Source organism: Mizuhopecten yessoensis, unplaced genomic scaffold (genome assembly GCF_002113885.1).
Source record: "Mizuhopecten yessoensis strain PY_sf001 unplaced genomic scaffold, ASM211388v2 scaffold11133, whole genome shotgun sequence".
Lineage (NCBI taxonomy): Eukaryota > Metazoa > Mollusca > Bivalvia > Pectinida > Pectinidae > Mizuhopecten > Mizuhopecten yessoensis.
Window position 1 is genome coordinate 865,291 of NW_018408896.1, and position 23,040 is coordinate 888,330.

Here is a 23,040-nt window from a genome sequence, read left to right on the forward strand (position 1 = left end):
AGATATGTAGTGTGTGAGATTATTAAGTTGTTTGTGAGATATGTAGTGTATGAGATAATTATGTAGTTTGTGAGATATGTAGTGTGTGAGTTAATTATGTAGTTTGTGAGATATGTAATGTGTGAGATTATTAAGTTGTTTGTGAGATATGTAGTGTGTGAGATTATTAAGTTGTTTGTGAGATATGTAGTGTATGAGATAATTATGTAGTTTGTGAGATATGTAGTGTGTGAGATAATTATGTAGTTTGTGAGATATGTAATGTGTGAGATTATTAAGTTGTTTGTGAGATATGTAGTGTGTGAGATTATTAAGTTGTCTGAGATATGCAGTGTGTGAGATTTAGTTGTTTGTGAGATATGTAGTGTGTGAGATTATTATGTAGTTTGTGATATATGTAGTGTGTGAGATAACTAGAACACTGACAGGTCAGTAAGGGCCCCGTCTTGTGGCAATATATACCCCATAATCATCAAGAATGACGCGTTGCTTAATTCCCACAAACATTGCTTCAAAGAGTCATAATGAAATATTCACCAGCAAAAAAATACTAAATTTTACCTTGACCATTGACCGAGTGACCTTGACCTTAAGTCATTTGACTCTTTGTTAAATTCCCACCAACTTTGCTACATAAAGTCATAACAAAATGTTCATAAGGGAAAATATACAAAATTTGACCTTGACCTTTGAATCTAATGACCTTAACCTTTGACCTCAACTTTTTACCTCAGTGTCTCTTTGTTTAATTCCGAACAACTTTGCTTCATGTCATAAAATGCTCATTAGTGGAAGGCTACAAAATTTTGACCTAGACCCTGACCCGATGACCTTGACCTTTGGCAGTTGACTCCTTGTTTAATTTTGAGCATCATTGCTTCAAAGTGTCATACCAAAATGTTCACCAGTGAAAAGATACAAAATTTAACCTTGACCTTTGACCCAATGACCTTGACATTTGGTCAGGTTGACTCCTTGTTTAATTCTGATCAACTTTGCCGCATCATGTCATAACAAAATGTTCATCAGTGAAAAGATGCAAAATTTGACCTTGACATTTGAACCTAATGACCTTGACATTTGACCTTGACCTTTTTACCTCAATGTGTATTTTTGTGAACTGAACATCTTGACCAAGTTTCATGTACATCGGTCAATGAATACCAAAGTTATCAGCCAGGAACAAAATTTGTGGACGGTCAGACAGACAGACAGACAGAGTGATTACTATAGGGCACCCGTATCTGCGATACGGGGCCCTAATTATTTAGTTTGTGATATATGTAGTGTGTGAGATTATTACGCTGTTTGTGAGATATGTAGTGTGTGAGATTATTAAGTTGTCTGAGATATGCAGTTTGTGAGATTATTCAGTTGTTTGTGAGATATGTAGTGTGTGAGATTTTTAAGTTGTCTGTGAGATATGTAGTGTGTGAGATAATTATGTAGTTTGTGAGATATGTAGTTTGTGAGATCATTAAGTTGTTTGTGAGATATGTAGTGTGTGACAGATATATTATTGTGAAATACCATGCAGTCCATGTGTATATTTTGTTGGATATGCATTTATTGTTAGATATATAGTTTTCCATTAGGAACAATCACAAAAATATCCTGTAAACATAAAATATGTATTTGGAATATATAAAGATTATCTAATAACAATAACAATAATTCAAGGTTTTTACATACCGCTTTATCACAACCTAGTTCATAGGTCGTCTCAAAGTGGTTCACAAATTATTATCCCTGGTTATAGGGCCTTTGCAACAAGCCAATATCTTTCTCAACTCCCTGGGGAGCATACAGCCGGTGCTGCCATTTTTGCCCTTACAGTTAGCATTCAACAGTTCTAGCCCTGCCCAACCACGTACTCATTTACAGCTGAGTAGACTGGAACAAGCGTAGCAAAGTATCTTGCTCAAAGATACAACACAGTGCAGTGATGTGACTCGAACCTGCAACCCTTCGGTCACAAGCCCGGCATCCTACCACTAGACTACCGTGCCTCTACAGCTTTATGGTTATTTTAAATCAGAGCCTGATCTAAGTCTGTAAACTAATGTACCTTTGTGAGATAACATACAGACTAAATGTCTCTAGATGATCTTTCATTAAGGATGGGTACAAAATATAGCAATCTTTCTTGTAAAATTGCATTAAAATACAATGTACCTTTAAAACGGATGGATAATAAAAACATGCTCAATTTCATCTTCTTACTAAAATTTCTCAGAAAACTGCAGAAATACTGTTGCTTCCTTACACAGTTTTAGGGCAATGCTTTAACTTGGAAATAAATGAATATTTTTATGGTCTAAAATAAACTCAATTTTTCCAAAATAAAACACACCTTCCGAAAACTTACTTCCCTTTGGCGACCTCTCTGCTGTTTCCATCTCTGAGGTTCTTTGTCTGATCTTGGGTGTCTCTGTGTTTCTCATTGGTTTATCCTTTAAATATTCCACTTGCTTTTTATGTCCTTGCACAAATGCATATGCATCATCCTCCTGACGCTGCTTTTTAACTTCTTGCATATTTACATATGTGCCATCCTTTTTATTTTGATTCATGCACATATAAAGGTCACTATCATCACTCTCCAGAGATGAATTTTGTTGAGCTCCTGATTGGCTGAATTTTAGAGGAAGATACAGATGTTCGTCTTTGTTGTTATCCCCGACGTTAACATAAGTTTGGTTGTCATGAGGATATGAGATTTGAGTGTATGTGTGGCCGCCATCGTAATCCTGTTCGTCTACCTCCATCGGTTCCACTTCATCGTTTGACTTCAGAACTAACATAGCTGTGTCTTCAAAAGCCTGTTCATATACAAACACCATATTAAGTTTACTTCAACAAATCTTAGACCTGTTCAAGTACCAGTCATGCAGCTTTATATACAAGTGACACAGTTAGAGATTCATGTAGTGTTAGTGTTTTTAAAGGCAGATATCTGGATCATTACTTTACAAAACCCTGATTTGTCTGATCTATGATATTAAATATACTGTTCGTAATGTTGTAATTCTATTTTATGTAACATATCATCCTATTATTATGCTAAAATTGTTGTCATGCTTGTATATATGTATTAATGCAGGGCCATATTGTAAACTAGACATTGTCTAAATATGTAACCCTGGATAAATAAAAGATATTATTATTATTATTATTATTATTATTATTTATCTTTTTTACACTGTGTATCACTTTTAGGCAATCATTCCCCAGAGTCAGTTTTATAATGGACCACTTTATGTACAATACCTTGTATTTTGTCCATTTTTAATTTCACTAGAACACTTACAGGTCAGCATATGCCACCCAATGTGACAGACTGTAACACTACACCATCCCACAAGGTTTTTTTAACGTTACAGTGACATTGACCATAGAACCATTTTTAACCCCTTTTGCACATCCATATCATAATGTATCACCATGTCAAATTTCCAAAAGATCAGTATTTTGGATTTGAAGATAAAGACTGCATCCTACCCCTATTGTCTATTTTTAGCAACAGTGACCTTGACCTTAGAAATGTTTACATTTCTGTTTCTACATATCAGTGTATCACAGAGCAATACCTTTCTATTATCTGTGTCTCCATTAGCTGTATCTCAATGACTACAGTAATACCTTTCTATTAGCTGTGTATCCATGGTTACAGTAATACCTTTCTATTAGCTGTGTCTCCATTAGCTGTGACTCCATGGTTACAGTAATACCTTTCTATAAGCTGTGTCTCCATTAGCTGTATCTCAATGACTACAGTAATACCTTTCTATCAGCTGTGTCTCAATGACTACAGTAATTATCTTTCTATCAGCTGTGTCTCAATGACTACAGTAATTCCCTTTCTATGAGCTGTGTCTCAATGACTACAGTAATTACCTTTCTATTAGCTGTGTATCCATTAGCTGTGACTCCATGGTTACAGTAATACCTTTCTGTAAGCTGTGTCTCCATTAGCTGTATCTCAATGACGACAGTAATACCTTTCTATCAGCTGTGTCTCAATGACTACAGTAATTACCTTTCTTTCAGCTGTGTCTCAATAACTACAGTAATTACCTTTCTATCAGCTGTGTCTCAATGACTACAGTAATTACCTTTCTATCAGCTGTGTCTCAATGACTACAGTAATTACCTTTCTATTAGCTGTGTCTCCATGACTACAGTAATTACCTTTCTATTATCTGTGTCTCCATTAACTGTATCTCAATGACTACAGTAATACCTTTCTATTAGCTGTGTCTCCATTAGCTGTGTCTCAATGACTACAGTAATTACCTTTCTATTAGCTGTGTCCCCATGACTACAGTAATTACCTTTCTATTATCTGTGTCTCAATTAACTGTATCTCAATGACTACAGTAATACCTTTCTATTAGCTGTGTCTCAATGACTACAGTAATACCTTTCTATCAGCTGTGTCTCAATGACTACAGTAATTATCTTTCTATCAGCTGTGTCTCAATGACTACAGTAATACCTTTCTATTATCTGTGTCTCCATTAGCTGTGTCTCAATGACTACAGTTAATACCTTTCTATTAGCTGTGTCTCAATGACTACAGTAATTACCTTTCTATTAGCTGTGTCTCAATGACTACAGTGATCCCTTTCTATTAGCTGTGTCTCAATGACTACAGTAATTTCCTTTCTATTAGCTGTGTCTCAATGACTACAGTAATTTCCTTTCTATTAGCTGTGTCTCAATGACTACAGTGATCCCTTTCTATTAGCTGTGTCTCAATGACTACAGTGATACATTTCTATTAGCTGTGTCTCAATGACTACAGTAATAACCTTTCTTTTACCTGTGTCTCAATGACTACAGTGATACCTTTCTATTAGCTGTGTATCAATGACTACAGTGATACCTTTCTATTAGCTGTGTCTCAATGACTACACTAATTACCTTTCTATTAGCCGTGTCTCAATGACTACAGTAAATACCTTTCTATTAGCTGTGTCTCAATCACTACAGTAATTACCTTTCTATTAGCTGTGTCTCAATGACTACAGTAATAACCTTTCTATCAGCTGTGTCTCAATGCCTACAGTAATTACCTTTCTATTAGCTGTGTCTCCATTAGCTGTGTCTCAATGACTACAGTAATACCTTTCTATTAGTTGTGTCTCCATTAACTGTCTCCATGGTTACAGTAATATCTTTCTATTAGCTGTGTCTCAATGACTACAGTGATACCTTTCTATTAGCTGTGTCTCAATGACTACAGTGATACCTTTCTATTAGCTGAGTCTCCATTAGCTGTGTCTCAATGACTACAGTAATTCCTTTCTATTAGCTGTGTCTCAATGACTACAGTGATACCTTTCTATTAGCTGTGTCGCAATGACTACAGTAATTACCTTTCTATTAGCTGTGTATCCATTAGCTGTGTCTCAATGACTACAGTAATACCTTTCTATTAGTTGTGTCTCCATTAACTGTGTCTCCATGGTTACAGTAATATCTTTCTATTAGCTGTGTCTCCATTAGCTGTGTCTCAATGACTACAGTAATACCTTTCTATTAGCTGTGTCTCAATGACTACAGTAATACCTTTCTATTAGCTGTGTCTCAATGACTACAGTAATACCTTTCTGTTAGCTGTGTCTCTATTAGCTGTGTCTCAATGACTACACTGATACCTTTCTATTAGCTGTGCCTCAATAATTACAGTTATTACCTTCCTAATAGCTGTGTCTCAATAATTACAGTTAATACCTTTTTAATAGCTGTGTCTCCATGGTAAATAACAAAGCACACCAGGAAATTGCTTAATTGCTCATTCGTCAAGAACATTTTGGTGCTCTGGAGCATTGCCTTGGCAACCAGGTCTGCAGGGTATCCCATTTTCCCAGTGCCAATAGCAGGGAAGGCTATAGAGGTCATTTCTTGACGTATTGCCATAGATATACATGTTGTCACCAACTTTCCCAAGATCTGGAAAGTAAATAGTGTTACTGTAGACATTCCTATACACTGTATAATACAATATATATACAAAAAGAAACTGTTTATAATATTTTATCAATTATTGACTTGAGTTAAATATGTTGTTATACAGACCTGAGAAAATGATATTAACCAAGATGAGGTCGAAGTCAAAATCACTTTCTTAGTTCCCTATAACACATATCCATTGAAATAGAAGTACTTAACTGCAGATATGAGATTTTTATGCTTTATCATTAAACAACACAGAGCATAAGCAAATTGTCAAGAATTCTGCAAAGGGCAGTGACCATTGTGACGTTACAATTAAAGTGACGTCATAAAGTGAATATTCTGATGTAGGAAAAACATGTGTCATCTAATATTTACAAATAGCTATAAGAGATAATAAGCCATGTTCTATTCCTATTCAATGACACTGTAAAGTAGGACATCATTAATCTTATACACGAAATACATGTAATACCTTCCCCAAAGTGAACATTGCTGGTATAATATTGCTTCAAGGCTTATACCTGGTAGTGCTTAAGTAACATGTTATTAACTCATTCACCCCTGAAATGTCATAATGAACTATTCCAAACTTTGAATTGGAGGGGTTCAAATGTGTATTCAGGGGTGAATGAGTTAACACATACATTCAGCAGTCTGGCTTCCATACCTTATTCAAAGATTCTGCTACACCATCCCATCGAGGCACAATGATATGAAATATCTTCCGACAGGATAGTCTTCCTCCTGAAGTCACAGCAATCAAATCCTGTCTGATACCCCTGGGGTACGTCTTTCTACATTCCTCCTGGATTTCTTGTCCAGCAGCCTCAAGTATGGACTTCGACACATTTCCCAAATTTAACTTCAGGTCTTTATTGGTAAGGTTGACAATCACATCGACCTATGAGACAAAAAACATACACTATAGACTATGCACAGTACCAAACATGTTATCTCTCTCACTGAAAATATTGATCATCATATTCAACTCTGATCTTCATATAAAAAATCCTCAACTTCACACGATTTACAATATCAAACCTACCATGTTTTTTTAATTTTGGATTTGAGAACAGAGACAAGAGGGCTTATCATCTTAGATTAACTGGAACATTGAACTGCTTTCAGTTGGCATCTATAGGCAATATGAATGCCAATTGGACAACATGAATTGCTAACATACTTCAGTGTGTCTGCCTTTGTCCAGTTGGCATTTATATTGCCTATGAATGCCATCTGAAAGATGTACCATTTTTGAAATCTGTATATCTCATAGAAAATTTAAGCACACTTATTATTCAGCTTTAAGTTCAAATACCATATTTATGGTAATAATGATGATGTCAACAAGTGACTCATGGCCTTCATAGCCTATCTTTATTACATTTTTGCCAGTGAAATATCAAATTATCTATCAAGTCGATAACATATATCTTTCACACTGTGACAAATGTAAAAGTTCTATTCTCACACTTATCACATATTGTATCGACTAATCAGAATGGCACTTTCTATTCATTTCATTCAAGTTACAGATTTTCTGTTCAAATAATGATGAAGAGACAGTAGAAAAATGGTTCGTTTCAGTAAATCTCTCCTGCATACAGTATTAATTTAACAACACAATTGATGCCATTTATGAAAGCAAATCTTACCAAATGATAGCAGAACATCCAAAATGGCGCGTAGCCTTGTTGTCAAGCATGACCTCATTAGAATGTGGTGCCAATTAAAGTTATACTGTTACATCCAAACTATCTTGATTCAGTAACATTTTTATTTTAAAATGTAATAAATAGATTATTTTTTTTCCATTGAATATCATATATTTCACTCATAAGGCAGAAATATATCAATTTTTTCACTTATGTTTCACACCCATGAAAACATATATGTTATCCAGCGGTAAACCATTAAATATTCTCTATGAATGCCATCTGAATGTGGTAGGGTTGTATAGTAACAATGCCATACAATAGTAATAAAACGTCCTTGACTCTCACGGTGTTGAAAAAGGGGGAAGTAACTTCTGCTGCATAACCATCACCAATAACCATGCTTGTTTTATGTCCTATGAACAGCTATGGTCATATAATTATAAGGACATATCCTGTTTTTACAGTGGTTGAAAACTGGAGTGCCCAGCAAAAAAAACACAGACCAGTGTCCAGTACCTGGTGACTGCCCCACATAGGTCTCAAACCTGTGACCCAGTGGTGGAGGGCTAGTGATCATACACGGTCAGACACCTTTACCACTTGGCCACCACAGCTCTGATAATGCTGGCGACAAAGCGGTCTGCAACTCCTTTGGTTTTAAAGTTAGCATGAACTATCACACAAACAAAATACCCAGAATACAATACCTTTGCATGACTGAGTTCTCCATTCAATAATTTGATATGACCGAAGTCCTTCTGTACTGATATCTGATTAGGTTTTGCGCCTTCAATGGACAGGATGGAATCGTACAAGTTCTCTTCTCTGGAATCTGTTGGTATAAAGGATACTTTAGTTGTAATTACAGAAATTCAGTTAATTTTGATTTTCAGTTCATTACTAAGTTGTTGCTACAACAGTCTTTGAGGATTCTACCAGTTCACCAGTTCAAACATCTCACAGATAATGAACGGCCTAGTCAGTAGAAAGTGGCTAGAATTTGTCCAGGGTGACATACTGGCCCCCACCTGAAAAGAACTTGCATTGTCTCAAGTCTTCCAGGGGTAATACCAATTCTTGCGAAAATAATGCTGAGCAAATTTGTCAATATTTCCTGGGTCTCTACTTGGATGACAATGTAACAGAAGTCATGATTTTTTCAATGCATTTGCTAGAGTCCAACCTGGGATCTCTTCTATACTTGTCTTCTGCTTTACCAAAAAAGCTCAAGAGAAATTGCACACTGCAGATTGGGCAAGAAGCGGCCTGTATTTAACAGGGTGACATTGACACTATAAACGAGGAACTCTAACAATGTGTATCATTCATTGTTTATGTTTTGACTTAAAATTCTAGAGGAGAAGTTATTTCATCAAGATCAGGGAAGATTTACTGTACTGTTGTTTCATGGATTCTTCAATTTTCTCTCAAGAAATATGTTTTCTCTTTTACAATAGACTGTAACACATTAAAACACCTTTCTCCAAACTCTACATAGATGCCCAACATGGGTGCATTCAGTAACCTTTACTATTGTGTCATCACAATCAGATGACAGCATTGTATTATGACATTGTAATCAAAAGCCTGTCGAAAACCTCGTTTAAATGACTGACAATGTTGCGATTGGCGACCGATATCACTTAATGAACATTAAGCGGTGTCGCACAAGCTAATTGCCCTGAATGACTTACATGGATTACTAAATTTGACATATACCTACAGTTTACTGTTTTTTCCTCCTGTTTCGAATCATAGTCATAGTAGGTGTATATATGTTATCTAGAAACTTGCTATATTAAGTGTTGCATTTATGTCGTCTTTGTTGTGTTTTACCAAATTTTCAGTAACAAGATGACAGGAAAAGAGTCAATCATTTTGTTAGCATATAGGATATGGAAATTCTACACTCCTCCCTTAGTAAAGTCTTGGTTCAGACCCAAATACTACACTCCTGTACAGAATTTGGTGCCTTACCCTTAGTAAAGCCTCGGCTCTGACCCAAATACTACCTTCCTGTACAGAATTTGGTGTCTTACCCTTAGTAAAGCCTCGGTTCTGACCCAAATACTACACTCCTTACCAGAATTTGGTGCCTTACCCTTAGTAAAGCCTCGGTTCTGACCCAAATACTACATTCCTGTACAGAATTTGGTGCCTTACCCTTAGTAAAGCCTCGGTTCTGACCCAAATACTACACTCCTGTACAGAATTTGGTGCCTTACCCTTAGTAAAGTCTCGGTTCTGACCCAAATACTATACTCCTGTACAGAATTTGGTGCCTTACCCTTAGTAAAGCCACGGTTCTGACCCAAATACTATACTCCTGTGCACAATTTGGTGCCTTACCCTTAGTAAAGCCTCGGTTCTGACCCAAATACTACACTCCTGTACAGAATTTGGTGCCTTACCCTTAGTAAAGTCTCGGTTCTGACTCAAATTCTACACTCCTGTACAGAATTTGGTGCCTTACCCTTAGTAAAGCCTCGGTTCTGACCCAAATACTACACTCCTGTACAGAATTTGGTGCCTTACCCTTAGTAAAGTCTCGGTTCTGACCCAAATTCTACACGTCTGGGTAGAAAATTTATATTCAACATACCTGCATACGTCTGACTCTATAATTACAGAAAGGCAAACTGATGGGTGCAGAGCCATGTGAAAATGTGGGGTTTTTTTAGCTTCAAATTGGATTTTATTCTTGTGTAAATGTTAGCCTTAGTCATCATCAGCATACAAACAACTTGAGAATGGTCACTTAAAGTCTTAAGAATAAAGCACGCAATCTTCGATAACAACAACAACAACAAATATTTGTACTTATAAACAGAACTTGTTGTCTCAAAATTTGATGTCACTTACTTTTAGGAAACATATACTAAGTTAACAAATTCAGAATAGCTTAAGGTAAAGGGTACCACTGCATCAGTTTTATTCGCAGAGAGGAGTGCCACTCAGAGTGCTTTTGACATGGAGTGTTCTCCCTTTATATAGAAGATGAAGCAACCTGAAGGATTTTTTTGGCTCAGAGTAACTTCCCCTATCAACTTTTTCATATGCTTTGTGGTCCATCAATTGGACACTCTGTTTGATGCTCTGCTTGTATAAATAAATGGAAACATTGGTCAAGTTTACTTGGGATTTGTAATGCACATGTTCTTACTTTGACCCCTGCAGTTTTCTTTTTTCATTTCTATTTTCAAACATTTGGACCTTAGGGAGTATACAGTGATATATATTAAAACTAACTGTCAAAGCTCGGCACAATACCTGCTGCTTCTCCAGATGTGGCATCCCTCTGTCTAGGGCTTGAGGACTGGGCCCACTGCTCAAGTTCTCTTAAGCTGTCCTCCTCCATCTTTGCGCTCAAGTTTTCTATTTTCTTTCGGGACCCAGCTCCTTTTGTCTCAGAAATAATGCTGTTTGCTGTATCCCCTTTACCTGTCTCTGATGTGGTCGCATGATTGTTTGTTCGAATTTCCTGTCTATGCTCATCATTATGTGTAGCCAGATACTTGTTTTCTGTCACCAAATCCTCACTTTGTTCTGCCATAGGTCTTGTGATGTTAGATTCTGCTGTTAGTGGGGGAGCTTCAGGGCTAGAAGCAGATGGATACAAGGCAGGAAAGCTTGGATGAGTTATCACTCCATATGTTCCAGAAGGTGGTGCTACCTGGTGTGGAACAATATTTTGCGGTGGAATGATGTGATGTTGTGGTCCAGGTGGTGCCATATGTGGAGTTTGGTGTGGTGTCATACCAGGATTCGAAAACTGTGGCATGCCAGGATAACCAGGCCCCCAGTGTTGTTGATAGAAAACTGCAGCACTCGGTGATCCTTGATATGGGTAATATTCTGCCCAATGTGGATGGCCACTTTGTCCTTGTTGTGGATAATTTAGTGCAGGAAGAATTTGTTGACCCTGTTGACAGTATACATTTGAAAATTGCTGACCAACAATCTCCGAAGCTGCAGATAACCTGTCTATGAGTGGTTGAGTTGGTCCTTGTCCCTGCTGTGTCATCTGTTGACTGTTTGCATTTGAAAATCGCTGACCAATATTCTCTGGAGCTAGAGATAACCTGTCTGTGATTGGTTGAGTTGGGCCTTGTCCCTGCTGTGTCATCTGTTGACTGTTTGCATTTGAAAATCGCTGACCAACATTCTCCGGAGCTAGAGATAACCTGCCTGTGAGTGGTTGACTTGGGCCTAACTGACCAGGAAACTGGAGACCTTGATTAAACTGACTTGTTTGTGGTTGTTGAGGATCCAATTGTCCAGCAAGCTGCTGACCTTGATCAAACTTACCAGTAAGATGTTGACCTTGACCTAATTGACCAGCAAGCTGTTGAACTTGACCAAACTGACCAGAAGACTGTTGGTCTTGGCCTAATTGACCAGTAAGCTGTTGAACTTGACCAAATTGGCCAGCAGGCTGCTGACCTTGACCAAACTGACCAGAAGGAGGCTGAAAAGATTGTAGTGGTTGTTCTTGACCGAACTGACCAGCAAGACACTGAGAAGGTTGTAATGGCTGACCTTGCCCTGACTGACCAGTATGAGGCTGAATAGGATGTAACAGAACCGGTGATGGCGTGTGGCTATGTGAGGGAGGAGATTGTTGATCTCCTGTACAGACGGGTTGAGAGGTGACGGCCACCGGTGGAGCTCTGGTTGCTACTTCTCCAACGTTCTGGTCCCCTGTTGTAACGTGTAGGTTAGCTGCCTCATTCTTCAGTATTTCCTGTGAGGACTTGTGCTTTGTTTTAAAGTCTCCAATCTGTTTGTATGAATCACTATCCCCTGTGATAGTTTGTTTAAACTTTTCCATTTCCTTTCCTGCTATTTCTGTCAATTTTGCAGATTCCAATTCATTTGCCTGGAATTTCAGACTTGTATTTATTGACTGAACACATTCCTCATGTTCAATTTCAGAAGGAAATGTGTCCTTCACAAACTCCTGGCCTTCAACTCCTTTGGATATTTCTGGACTATTCTCTCCTTTATCTGCAGCCCCTGTAACCACAGAATCATGACCACCAAGAACAGAATCTCTGGAAGAATCACATCTGCTGTCCATGACTCTCTGATTTTCCTTATTGTCTGGAAAGACCAACACATCGGTCTCTGTCAACGACTTATGATGATCAACACAAACAGATAATGACCTTTGACCTTTTTCTATTGAGGTTTTTGTGACACTTGGTTCCATCAATGGCACAGGTCTGTGCTTTGGTGTCATCTTCCACATTGGTATGTAGATGTCTCCCATTGGTTCATACGTATCTGCCTGTGGTGTGTCATGTTGGGGAGGACTGTACTTCGCTACATCAGGGTCGCTTGTACTCTGCACCTCTGTAGCTTTCTGTGAAGACAATCATATTGATACATAAAATCAAGAAGTTACTATAAGGTCAGTTAAACTGTACGAATAAATATATAACCAAACATTGCAATGGCCGTTCTGAGGAATTTAATATGAGAAACAGATTTCTGATTCTTCATATGTTTATTTTATTGCAGACATACATAATGGCTTTGTCCTTACAAATGTCCAAGAGAACAGGCCATTAACAGGATACTGTATCTTGCTGATATTTTGATCAATGTAATGTAACAGGACATGAAGCATTCAAAGCCAGACCAGGATTCGAACCCAGGACATCCAAACTCTAGACCAATGCTCTACCAACTCAACTACCTGGTCGCTGGCAATCCACCAAGTTCTTTTCAGCGACATTAAAACTCCTGAATGGTAAACTTCTTACACGAAACATTTGTTATCTTAAGTACAAAAGAATATTACAAATATTACCCCAAGTAAAGAGGAATAATTGTTTTTCAAAGTTTAGCTTTTGAATATATTTTTCAATATGACCAATGGGCTCTAATAAAATCAGAGAGCAAAAACGAGCCAATTTTTAATTTTTGTTTCGCCTATAAAATATATTTCTAGTTAATAACTTCCTAAACAGAAAAAGAGAGAAATTCAAAGGTGTTGAACATAATAAAGTTGTGTTTTGTAAACATGTTCAAAAGGATAGTGCCCAAATTTTACAATCAATACAAAAAAGACTTTGAAGGTCATATATGGCAATTAAATTGTATTGATGTAGTTTTAAGCTTTTCCATGAGTAATGACTCCGACCTTATTTAAAGTGTGTTGGAGTATCTGCAATTTATACTCTAGGGAAGGTATACATTTTTTTAGTTACAAAATAGTTAAATGATGACGGTGGCGATCATTACACTACCTGACTGGGTCGCCTATATACCTCTGTATCATCAGCTGCTTTTTCTGATGGTTCATCTTCTCTTTCTGTATCTGTACTTGGAATAAGTAAATCATCAGCATCCTTGTCTTTTCCATTCTTTGTGTCTTCATTTTTTTCTTCCTCATCTGAAAATACTGTAAGAGCAGAAAACTTGGTGACCAGGTCGTCCTTAGTGTTTGGTTCCTCTATAGCGGCGCTCCTAACGGCGCCGTTGTCATTTGTCTCTTGTAAGAATCTGTTACTATAGTCACCATGCCTATCAGAGTGTTCCGTGTCCGGATCATTGTTCTCCATCAAATCAGAAGGGCTACATTCTACCCACTCAGTTGGTACAATACATTCAGGACAGAACCCAACCTCCACTTTGACCTTTTCATGGTCGGGGTTCCGTAAATAAAGACCGTTAGATCTGATCAGCCTATCAGCATCTGGAAAACAATGATAACCATTCGATGAGAGTTAGAACAAAGGGTTATTTTTGTTTAAAGATTCCCTTATTTCTGTAAAAAACTAACTAATGTTATGCTTTGGAAACTATGTATTCCTGTTTGACACTAGCTTTTCTGTATCATTACTGTACCCACTATAAACACTACACACTACTACTCATCCCTATTTTTGTTTTACAGTATATCAAACCTTTGTATCATGACTCTGTGTCATGTTCGATCTCAGTGAGTATCTCTGAGGATTATGAGTCAGATTGTGTTGGTTGTTCCCAGAAACAAACAATATATTAAGAATATATGTCAGCACTTAACATTTCCTGCTTCACGTTAAACATGAATACTTCCTCATGCTGACTTGTTTCACTCATTAAGATAGAAAAATCTATTCTAGATACATACATTAACTCATTCACCCCTGAAGACACATTTGAACTCTTCCAATTCAAAGGTTGGACTTTAGTTCATTATGAAACTTCAGGGGTGAATGAGTTAAGATAATATAATAAAGGTAATAGTATAGAAATTCCATCAAATTTATAGTAATTCATAATTAAGAAGTATTATTCAGTTTTCTAGTAAGCTGTATAGATAATCTTGAATTCATTCAGATGTACATTATACATGTATTGTAATTTCAGATGAATTTCATTGTGACATAATTAATATTTAAGGCTTTTGATTTCTTAACACTGTCAAATAATTTCTAAAGAATTCATAATATTTATTAATGTGACAGTTGTTGTGTTCAGGGGACATGGAATGAGAGAAACTATATTTTTCAACTTTTTAGGTCTGTTCAGTTGTAATTCCTGGGAACATGAATCATTAATCCAGGTAAATATTGATTATATCTAAAAGAAATTGCTGTCTGCAGAGGTTGTTATCTATGACATTGCATAGCTGGATATAATATCAATGACCTTTTTATCACACGTTTTGAAATATTAAAAAAATTCAATTGACAATTCAAGTTTTCAGGAAGGAAAACAAAAGCAGGAATTTAAAAAGTATTCACATATTTATCCTGCAATAAGCCCAGGGGGCAACATTTAATATCTGTCAAATTAGAGGGTGGGCTTATAACTGATTTACAGGACAATGAACTATAACTCTAGTGGGTATTTGTACTGAACTGTATTAGATATTGATGGGTTTATAACTGATTTACATGACAATTAATTATCACTCTAGTGGGTATTTGTACTGAACTGTATTAGATATGGATGGGTTTATAACTGATTTACAGGACAAAGAACTATCACTCTAGTGGGTATTTGTACTGAACTGTATTAGATATAGATGGGTTTATAATTGATTTACAGGACAATGAACTATCACTCTAGTGGGTATTTGTACTGAACTGTATTAGATATGGATGGGTTTATAACTGATTTACAGTCCAATGAACTATCACTCTAGTGGGTATTTGTACTGAACTGTATTAGATATGGATGGGTTTATAACTGATTTCCAGGACAATGAACTATCACTCTAGTGGGTATTTGTACTGAACTGTATTGGATATGGATGGGTTTATAATTGATTTACAGGACAATGAACTATCACTCTAGTGGGTATTTGTACTGAACTGTATAAGATATGGATGGATTTATAACTGATTTACAGGACAATGAACTATAACTCTAGTGGGTATTTGTACTGAACTGTATTAGATATGGAGGGGTTTATAACTGATTTACAGGACAATGAACTATCCCTCTAGTGGGTATTTGTACTGAACTGTATAAGATATGGATGGATTTATAAATGATTTACAGGACAATGAACTATAACTCTAGTGGGTATTTGTACTGAACTGTATTAGATATGGAGGGGTTTATAACTGATTTACAGGACAATGAACTATCACTCTAGTGGGTATTTGCATTGAACTGTATTAGATATGGATGGGTTATAACAAGACATGGACTTGTTGTTGGATTGAAATATGTAATCATAATGTACTTTCACTTTTGCTTTCTGTAGTTGAATTTATCTATTTCACTTATCAGTGTGCAATGTTCATTGTAGCTATACTTATTGACCTGAGCTGATACCTGGTAACTTGTTATCAGACGGGACTATAAAAACACGACACATTTCTGAACACAATATTTTATCACATGAGCAAAATTTCTATTATCTCAAACAAAAGTGTGACAAGAATGTAGTAATAATTAAGCTCAGATTTATATAATTTACAAATGTTTACGGTAATAAATATACATTTATGGATTAAAAGATTCTTTGTCTATGTAATTATTGTGTATACTTCTCAAATCTAGGGAAATTGTTATTTTATTATCATTATAGGACTGTGATGGGATCTAGCTATTAATTCAAGTCTGAGGTTATTTTTCCATTGGGTAATATGTTAATTCACTCTTTTTCAGAAAATTTGCAGAATTGATTTCTCGTCCCATTTTGATGAAATTTGGCACATGCAGAGCTCTGGAAAATTATTCAGCACTTAATTCAGTTAGTAATATTATCTAATTGTACAGTGACATGAGATCAGTCTGTCATGTTATTTTCCCATTGGGTAATATGTTAATTCACTCTTTTTCAGAAAATTTACAGAATTGATTTCTCGTCCCATTTTGATGAAATTTGGCACATGCAGAGCTCTGGAAAATTATTCAGCACTTAATTCAGTTAGTAATATTATCTAATTGTCATAGATCTTTTAGAGTTTTAATTTAATTGACCAAACCAATTTCAGGGTACAAACGTTTCAGTACTCAGTCCTTTTGGTACCAAGTTATTTGGGTACTTTTTTAAGATGATTGGATATGCTTCCAAAAAGATGTTTAAATTTTAAAAGATTTTTGAGGACTTGGAACTATATGATTTAACTTTGTTGTACTTTTCCACTTTTTGTATGCTGTGTGTTTGAGATTCTTCAACATTTTTCGTCCTTACAAAAAATTACCGAAACGTCCTTTTTTTAGGTACGGAAACAACCAGGGCCAGTATTCATGAAGTATTCTCATTCTCAAGCATTGATTCTGAGCTCAATAATGCTGAATTTATTGTTCCATTTATAGAATAATAATAAAATCTTATTTTGTGAATGATTTGGAAAGAATTTAAAGATCTATAAAGACAAATACTGTTTTCAATGTTTTCATTTGACTTTTTTATCGTTTTACATTATATAAGTGAGTGAGTTAAAAAGTAAATTTGGTTTGAGCACAAAAGTTATGCTTGAGCACGAACAGTTTCAGATGAATATGGGCCCTAGCTGGTACTGAAACGACTAGGATTCATCATTTTTTTTGGCAAGATTTAACATTGTGTGACAGAGTCCAGAAATAATGGCAAAAGTAACCTGTGTGATGATATGAAAACTTTGTACCCTTATAAGATTAATCAATATAAAACTAATAGAAGCACTGAACAAATCTCTATAGCTATATATATAAAATGGGATGAAATCAGGAAAATTTATAGGAAAAACAGTAATCTAACATTAAACTAACGGAGTAGAACTCATTGTACATTATTGTACTGTTTACCTTGTCGATTGCTTAGTTGGGCTATAAATCGGGTGCTGTTATCCGCCTGTTCTGTGTAACGAAAGACTCGGCAAACAGTCGCCTCGTCGCTGACAGCACTCGATATAGATTTATCATCTGTATCAAATGGAATTGATTTTATAAGTATACATGTCTTTGCAACCTCGTCTCGTATGTCCATGTTGAAAATCTTACATCATTTCTTCCTTGTCCGTCATATTATGACAAGTTAAGGCTACGTTTCTGGGAATTTCGGGTATTTCTACTTTCGGTTTCGATTGTCAAGTCTTGATTTTAATTTCTTTATTTGCCATGTAGACGAAATCAGTTTAATACAAACAGTCCTGGATTTGAATTATCCTAAAAATGTAAACTACTTTGACAAAGTAAAATACTATGGAAAACTTCGTCTGATATTTGTTCGGGTTTTTCCGGTAATCTTCGGAAACAAGAATATATATTAAAGCTCCTTGCACCGCCAAAATCCAAAAGTATCATGAAACCACACATAAATGTAGATGAATGGTTGATCGTTCTCTTCTTTTGAAAGCTTTATTTTTCAACAAAGGCCGATTGATTGGCGAGTATGGGTTTACATTTTTTGGAGCATCTTTAGTGGAAATCACAACAAAAGCCAAAATGAAATATACTGAGGATTGATATTATGAGCATGATTGAGTTCCTGGTTGACAATATCTTTTTTGAGTTCGGGGGCAATTGAGATTTTCTAGTAGATTATAGATATTCCTTTAGGAGAACAAACGTACTGTGCCGCTCTTCTGGCCGATTCGTTTTTGTTTTCATATTAGTCTGGATACTTACTGATGAGCTTATCAGGACTGGTAACAAAAACTCTCATTTTCATGAGCAAATATATCGACAATGTGCTGGGTTTTTTAACAACAATAGATGTAGTTACCCCATATCGAACGTATATACCATCCTGAACCTGACACTATAGACTCTTCTTCAGCAGCCGCTTACCTCGATCTTTATTTACAATATGGCCAGCGGGGACGGCTTACTACTAAGCTGTACGATATTTTCCTGTCCTGAACGTTCCCTTTCTTGGTAGTAACAGTCTTGTTTCCATTCATACGTTGTTAACATGTCGCAGTTGTTTCCGTATTCAAGAACTTAACTCCCGTGATAGATGTCGGCTGCTGATGACCAAACTTACAACACTGGATGTTCAAAATACAGGTTGATGAAGACAAGTGTTATGGTCGCCATATCATGATCCCTTTGGATATATGCTATTTCTTTGTGTGATGTTTTCTTATGCGCATTAGTTTCCCTTGTAGTTTTATTGTCACTTCCCGAGATTTTGATGAGAGTACGCGACATTACTGGGATATGACTTATGTTTATATGACGAGTGTCTTTGCTGAAGTAGAACACGCTTATTCGTTCGGAACATTCACACTCAAACATGGATTCTGTGCTCAAACCTAATTTATTGCAACTGCATTAAAATCAGGTTACACAGTCAAAAGTCAACTGAAAATGGTATTCGGTCCTAAGTCTCTTCAAAATTCTTCAAACTCGTTGGCAAAATGTTTTTGTTTTTTTTATTAATCCGTAACCTAAATAAGAAAATGGACTTGAGCACAAAATCTGAGTTTTAGCATGAGAACTGTTTCCTGTGCCACATGTGGCACTACCTATCATGGCTTCTACCTAAAATCAAGGAAGTTAAAGTGAAAGACATTGGATTATAGAAATAGCACAGTTGTGGGACATCACAATGATTAAATTTATTAAGTTAGGTCTTCACCCCGGAATGCCCGTAGATATATAGCCACGATGTGGATTATTTCCAAATCCAAGATCCAAGAGCCAAATAAATCAATTCGAAAATCAAGTTGCATGTGAGTAAGTAGTTTATAATATATTCAGATATGAGTTCAATGATATGTTAAAAAAATCATATTGAATCTATACTGTCTGTAACAGCTAAGGAAATGAGGGGAAAGCGGTATAACCCGGGGACCCGCTCGCTAGTTCAGCATAGCCATGTAGTAGCTGGATGAATGACCGCCCGCACGTCACATTTGGTGGCAGCGGTGGGATTCTGTGTTGTAATGTAAGGCCAGTTTCCCGGTGGTTAGGGAAGGTGAATTGGGACAGGGAGGACCCACGGGAGTCTCCAGGCCAAGTCTCGGGGCGAGACTTCTCGTAGAAGGGGAATCGTGTAACAGCTAAGGAATATGAGGTGAAATTCTGCCTTACTAGCAATGTAGCTTTTCCACGGATGCGGTATAACCCGCTCACTACTTCATCAATGTCGAGTGTTGTCAGTAGCTAGATGGGTGACCGCACCTACGTTACACTGTCGTTTAAAACAAGGTTTGACAGGGGGGACCAGGAATTAATTCTGTAGATTCACCTAATAATGCGCGTGAATCTACATCATGTACATGTAGTTTAGGATAGCATTTTGGCAATTAAATATAAATTTATTTTATCATAAATATGAATTATCATTTAACTGTTTGTCTTTTATTTTGAAATAGTATGCATACGTATGTACAAGGGCAACACCTAATAAAAAGGATATACACGCCAGGCTTTGATGCCAACATTGGTTATTACTCACCTGATAAAGTGATGCTTAGGAGGGTGCTTCATTGTCTTTGAAATTTTTGAAATATATATTTTTAATTGGTATAATAAATCACTCCTGGTGACCATGTGTACTTAAAACTACAGGTGAAAATACAGGTTTATCGATCTATCTTTACCTATATACCTAATTCCAATACTTGGTATAGTCCTCTCCCAACTGACATGGTGATGATCACCACACCATGACATTGGAACAATAAAATTATGTAGAGTCAGTACGGTGAGCCTTGACCACTGACCTGACTGGAGACCCTATTAATATATAGACAATATCCTACTGTTTAGAGTATAAGTAGTGGACCCCTTGTTTGGGCAACAAACTTAGGCATATATAGATATTCAAACTGCTGGCAAGGGGAAGCCATAGCAAATTATAGTTCAAGGGATGGTTGGTATTGGAAGGAAATCCCATATGAAATAGAGGAAAACTTCAACAACCTTGGTCCAGATTCTTTTTGGACACAGAAAAAAGAGTGTTGCCCGGGCAACTAGGGCAACCCCCCTGGGTCCGCCACTGCAATAAATTGAAATTGAATTGATTGTGATACGACACTGTTCACATGCAATAGGTTCGTGGGGAAACATACCTGTTGTACGCAGGGTCTTTATCACCCACTACCTCCTAATATATAAATTAATCCGGTTCAATATATACATTATTCATAAGTATTACCACGGACTTAGATAATCTAATTCCGTGGTATTACAGCAGGTTGATTCCGTGGTAAAATGTTGTGGATGATATCTATATTATCGGTCAATTTGTCATTCTTTCGTTTACTGTTCTCTGGTTCTGTTGCCTGTTTTACGTGTTCCTTTTCGCATTCTTCTCTGGGAGGAGTATTTATTTTTTTGGACGAAATTGTGTATAATCACCAGTTCGACCATATTGTTTTCTGTTTATTTATCTTAATTAAAGTATAATTCCTGTGTATCACTGCATATAAGTCAACCAGCAAAATATCTCTTTGATATCCCGAAGTTTCCATCTCTGACCTTTTGGGTTCTTATTTACTAAACAAGTTTACATGCACCTGTAGCGGGGCTGTGCCGGGTACCGATGACCTAATAGTTCAATTGGTCAGAAAATCTTCCTGTGGTTAGGAGGTCCCGTGTCCGAATTTCGGTCTTTTCCAGTCACCAGCGCACGTGACACCCCCTGCCCTTGGTTTGTAAGATAAATAAATAAATAGTATATCTGCATATTTTGTGTGACATCCCCGAAGCTCCGTTTGGTGTGCGCACTGTAACCTTAAAGTGCACATCAATATTTTATGCTTTAGGTTATTCTAATCTTATATTAGACTTGTCCAAATTGAATATTTGTATTTCTTGACACTAGTTGTGATTCTAGTTGTGTTACACCGCCCCAGTCACATCCCACCCTCCCTCTAACAGGAGTGGAATACATGCAGGTGACATTAATTGATACAACATGTATCACTACCCAGCATCAACTGAATAAGTCAGCGAACCATGATACAGACGTGTATATATATTGAATTGTATGGGGCAAAGAAGTGATTCCACACTGTTGGAATTACTTCTTTGCCCCATATATTGAATTGTATATACATGTAAGTACGTTAATGGTCCGTATACGCGTAGGAGCCACAGCTGCTACAATTAATTAAGATTTTATTTAATGCGTTTGCAAGAAGGACAATAAACATCACATGTCGATGCTTTTAAGTCAGGAAGCTTTGCGAGAAAGTTATATGAAACATTAGCACATTAAATACATACATGTAAATAATTAAGCATTTGATCCAATAATTGAGAGCGTTCATCATTCATGCTACCATGTACTATATTCTTTTCTTGCATGATAGAAAAACAGGTAATCAAGTAGTAAGTATTAGAAACCAAATTAGGATTTTTTTCCCCTTAGAAAATTAAAATAAATGAACAAAATTATAATTATATTGATGATTCATTACACTCGAGCAAAAAAGAATTTAGGAATGATTTAGATAGACATCCATGAGAAAGTACAAGGCCGAGGCAGGTATATATTTGTGTGTCGTCGGCATAGCAATGATAGCGAAGGCTATGGCTATACCTTAATGCTGAGTAACATGAGATGGTTCAGACCACATGCGTCGAAAAATAAACTGTAAATCTGGAAACAGGCCTTACAGGTTAGCGACACCCCAGAACAAATTCTGGATCCGTCCTTGTTTTCGGTAAGTGTGATTCGCAAATGGAAATTATGTCGATTTCCACTCGAAATCTCGATTCAAACTCATTCTGTCATGACCTGACAATTTAAAAAAAATAAGGACTTCTAGTAAAAGTAGTTATGTTTCAGGATAAACCAGTCAATTAAGTTATGCAAACTATAAATACCTTCCAATTAGTATTTTGAACCAAAGTACAAGACAAATCGGCATTATACAAGAAGTATTCTCATTTAAGAATCACCATACTATAATTTCAAGTCACACAACATGACTTCATATAAGGAAAAACGCGCAAATCCAAACATCCAGTTGTGACAGTATTTAACATGTAGCTTATACAAGACTCCTTTTCTGTATTAAACAGT

At 36.4% G+C, this 23,040-nt stretch overlaps 1 protein-coding gene across 5 annotated transcripts in view; it reads right to left on the bottom strand.

The window, feature by feature from the left end:
• Positions 1 to 18,099, bottom strand: part of LOC110466481 (poly [ADP-ribose] polymerase 14-like) — a 70,252-nt gene extending 52,153 nt beyond the window's left edge. For 3 of the 5 annotated variants that reach the window (XM_021523000.1, XM_021523003.1, XM_021522999.1), the window contains exons 1-7: positions 17,865 to 18,099; positions 13,877 to 14,325; positions 10,893 to 12,987; positions 8,330 to 8,454; positions 6,632 to 6,865; positions 5,740 to 5,958; positions 2,354 to 2,822 (exon numbers count right to left, since the gene is read on the bottom strand). In XM_021523000.1, the coding sequence (XP_021378675.1) occupies positions 2,354 to 2,822; positions 5,740 to 5,958; positions 6,632 to 6,865; positions 8,330 to 8,454; positions 10,893 to 12,987; positions 13,877 to 14,325; positions 17,865 to 18,045 (3,772 nt within the window). In that variant the 5' untranslated portion in view covers positions 18,046 to 18,099. The remainder of the gene's footprint in view (positions 1 to 2,353; positions 2,823 to 5,739; positions 5,959 to 6,631; positions 6,866 to 8,329; positions 8,455 to 10,892; positions 12,988 to 13,876; positions 14,326 to 17,864) is intronic. The other 2 variants (XM_021523002.1, XM_021523001.1) reach the window with 2 other exon arrangements.
• Between the last annotated feature and the right edge of the window lie 4,941 nt (positions 18,100 to 23,040).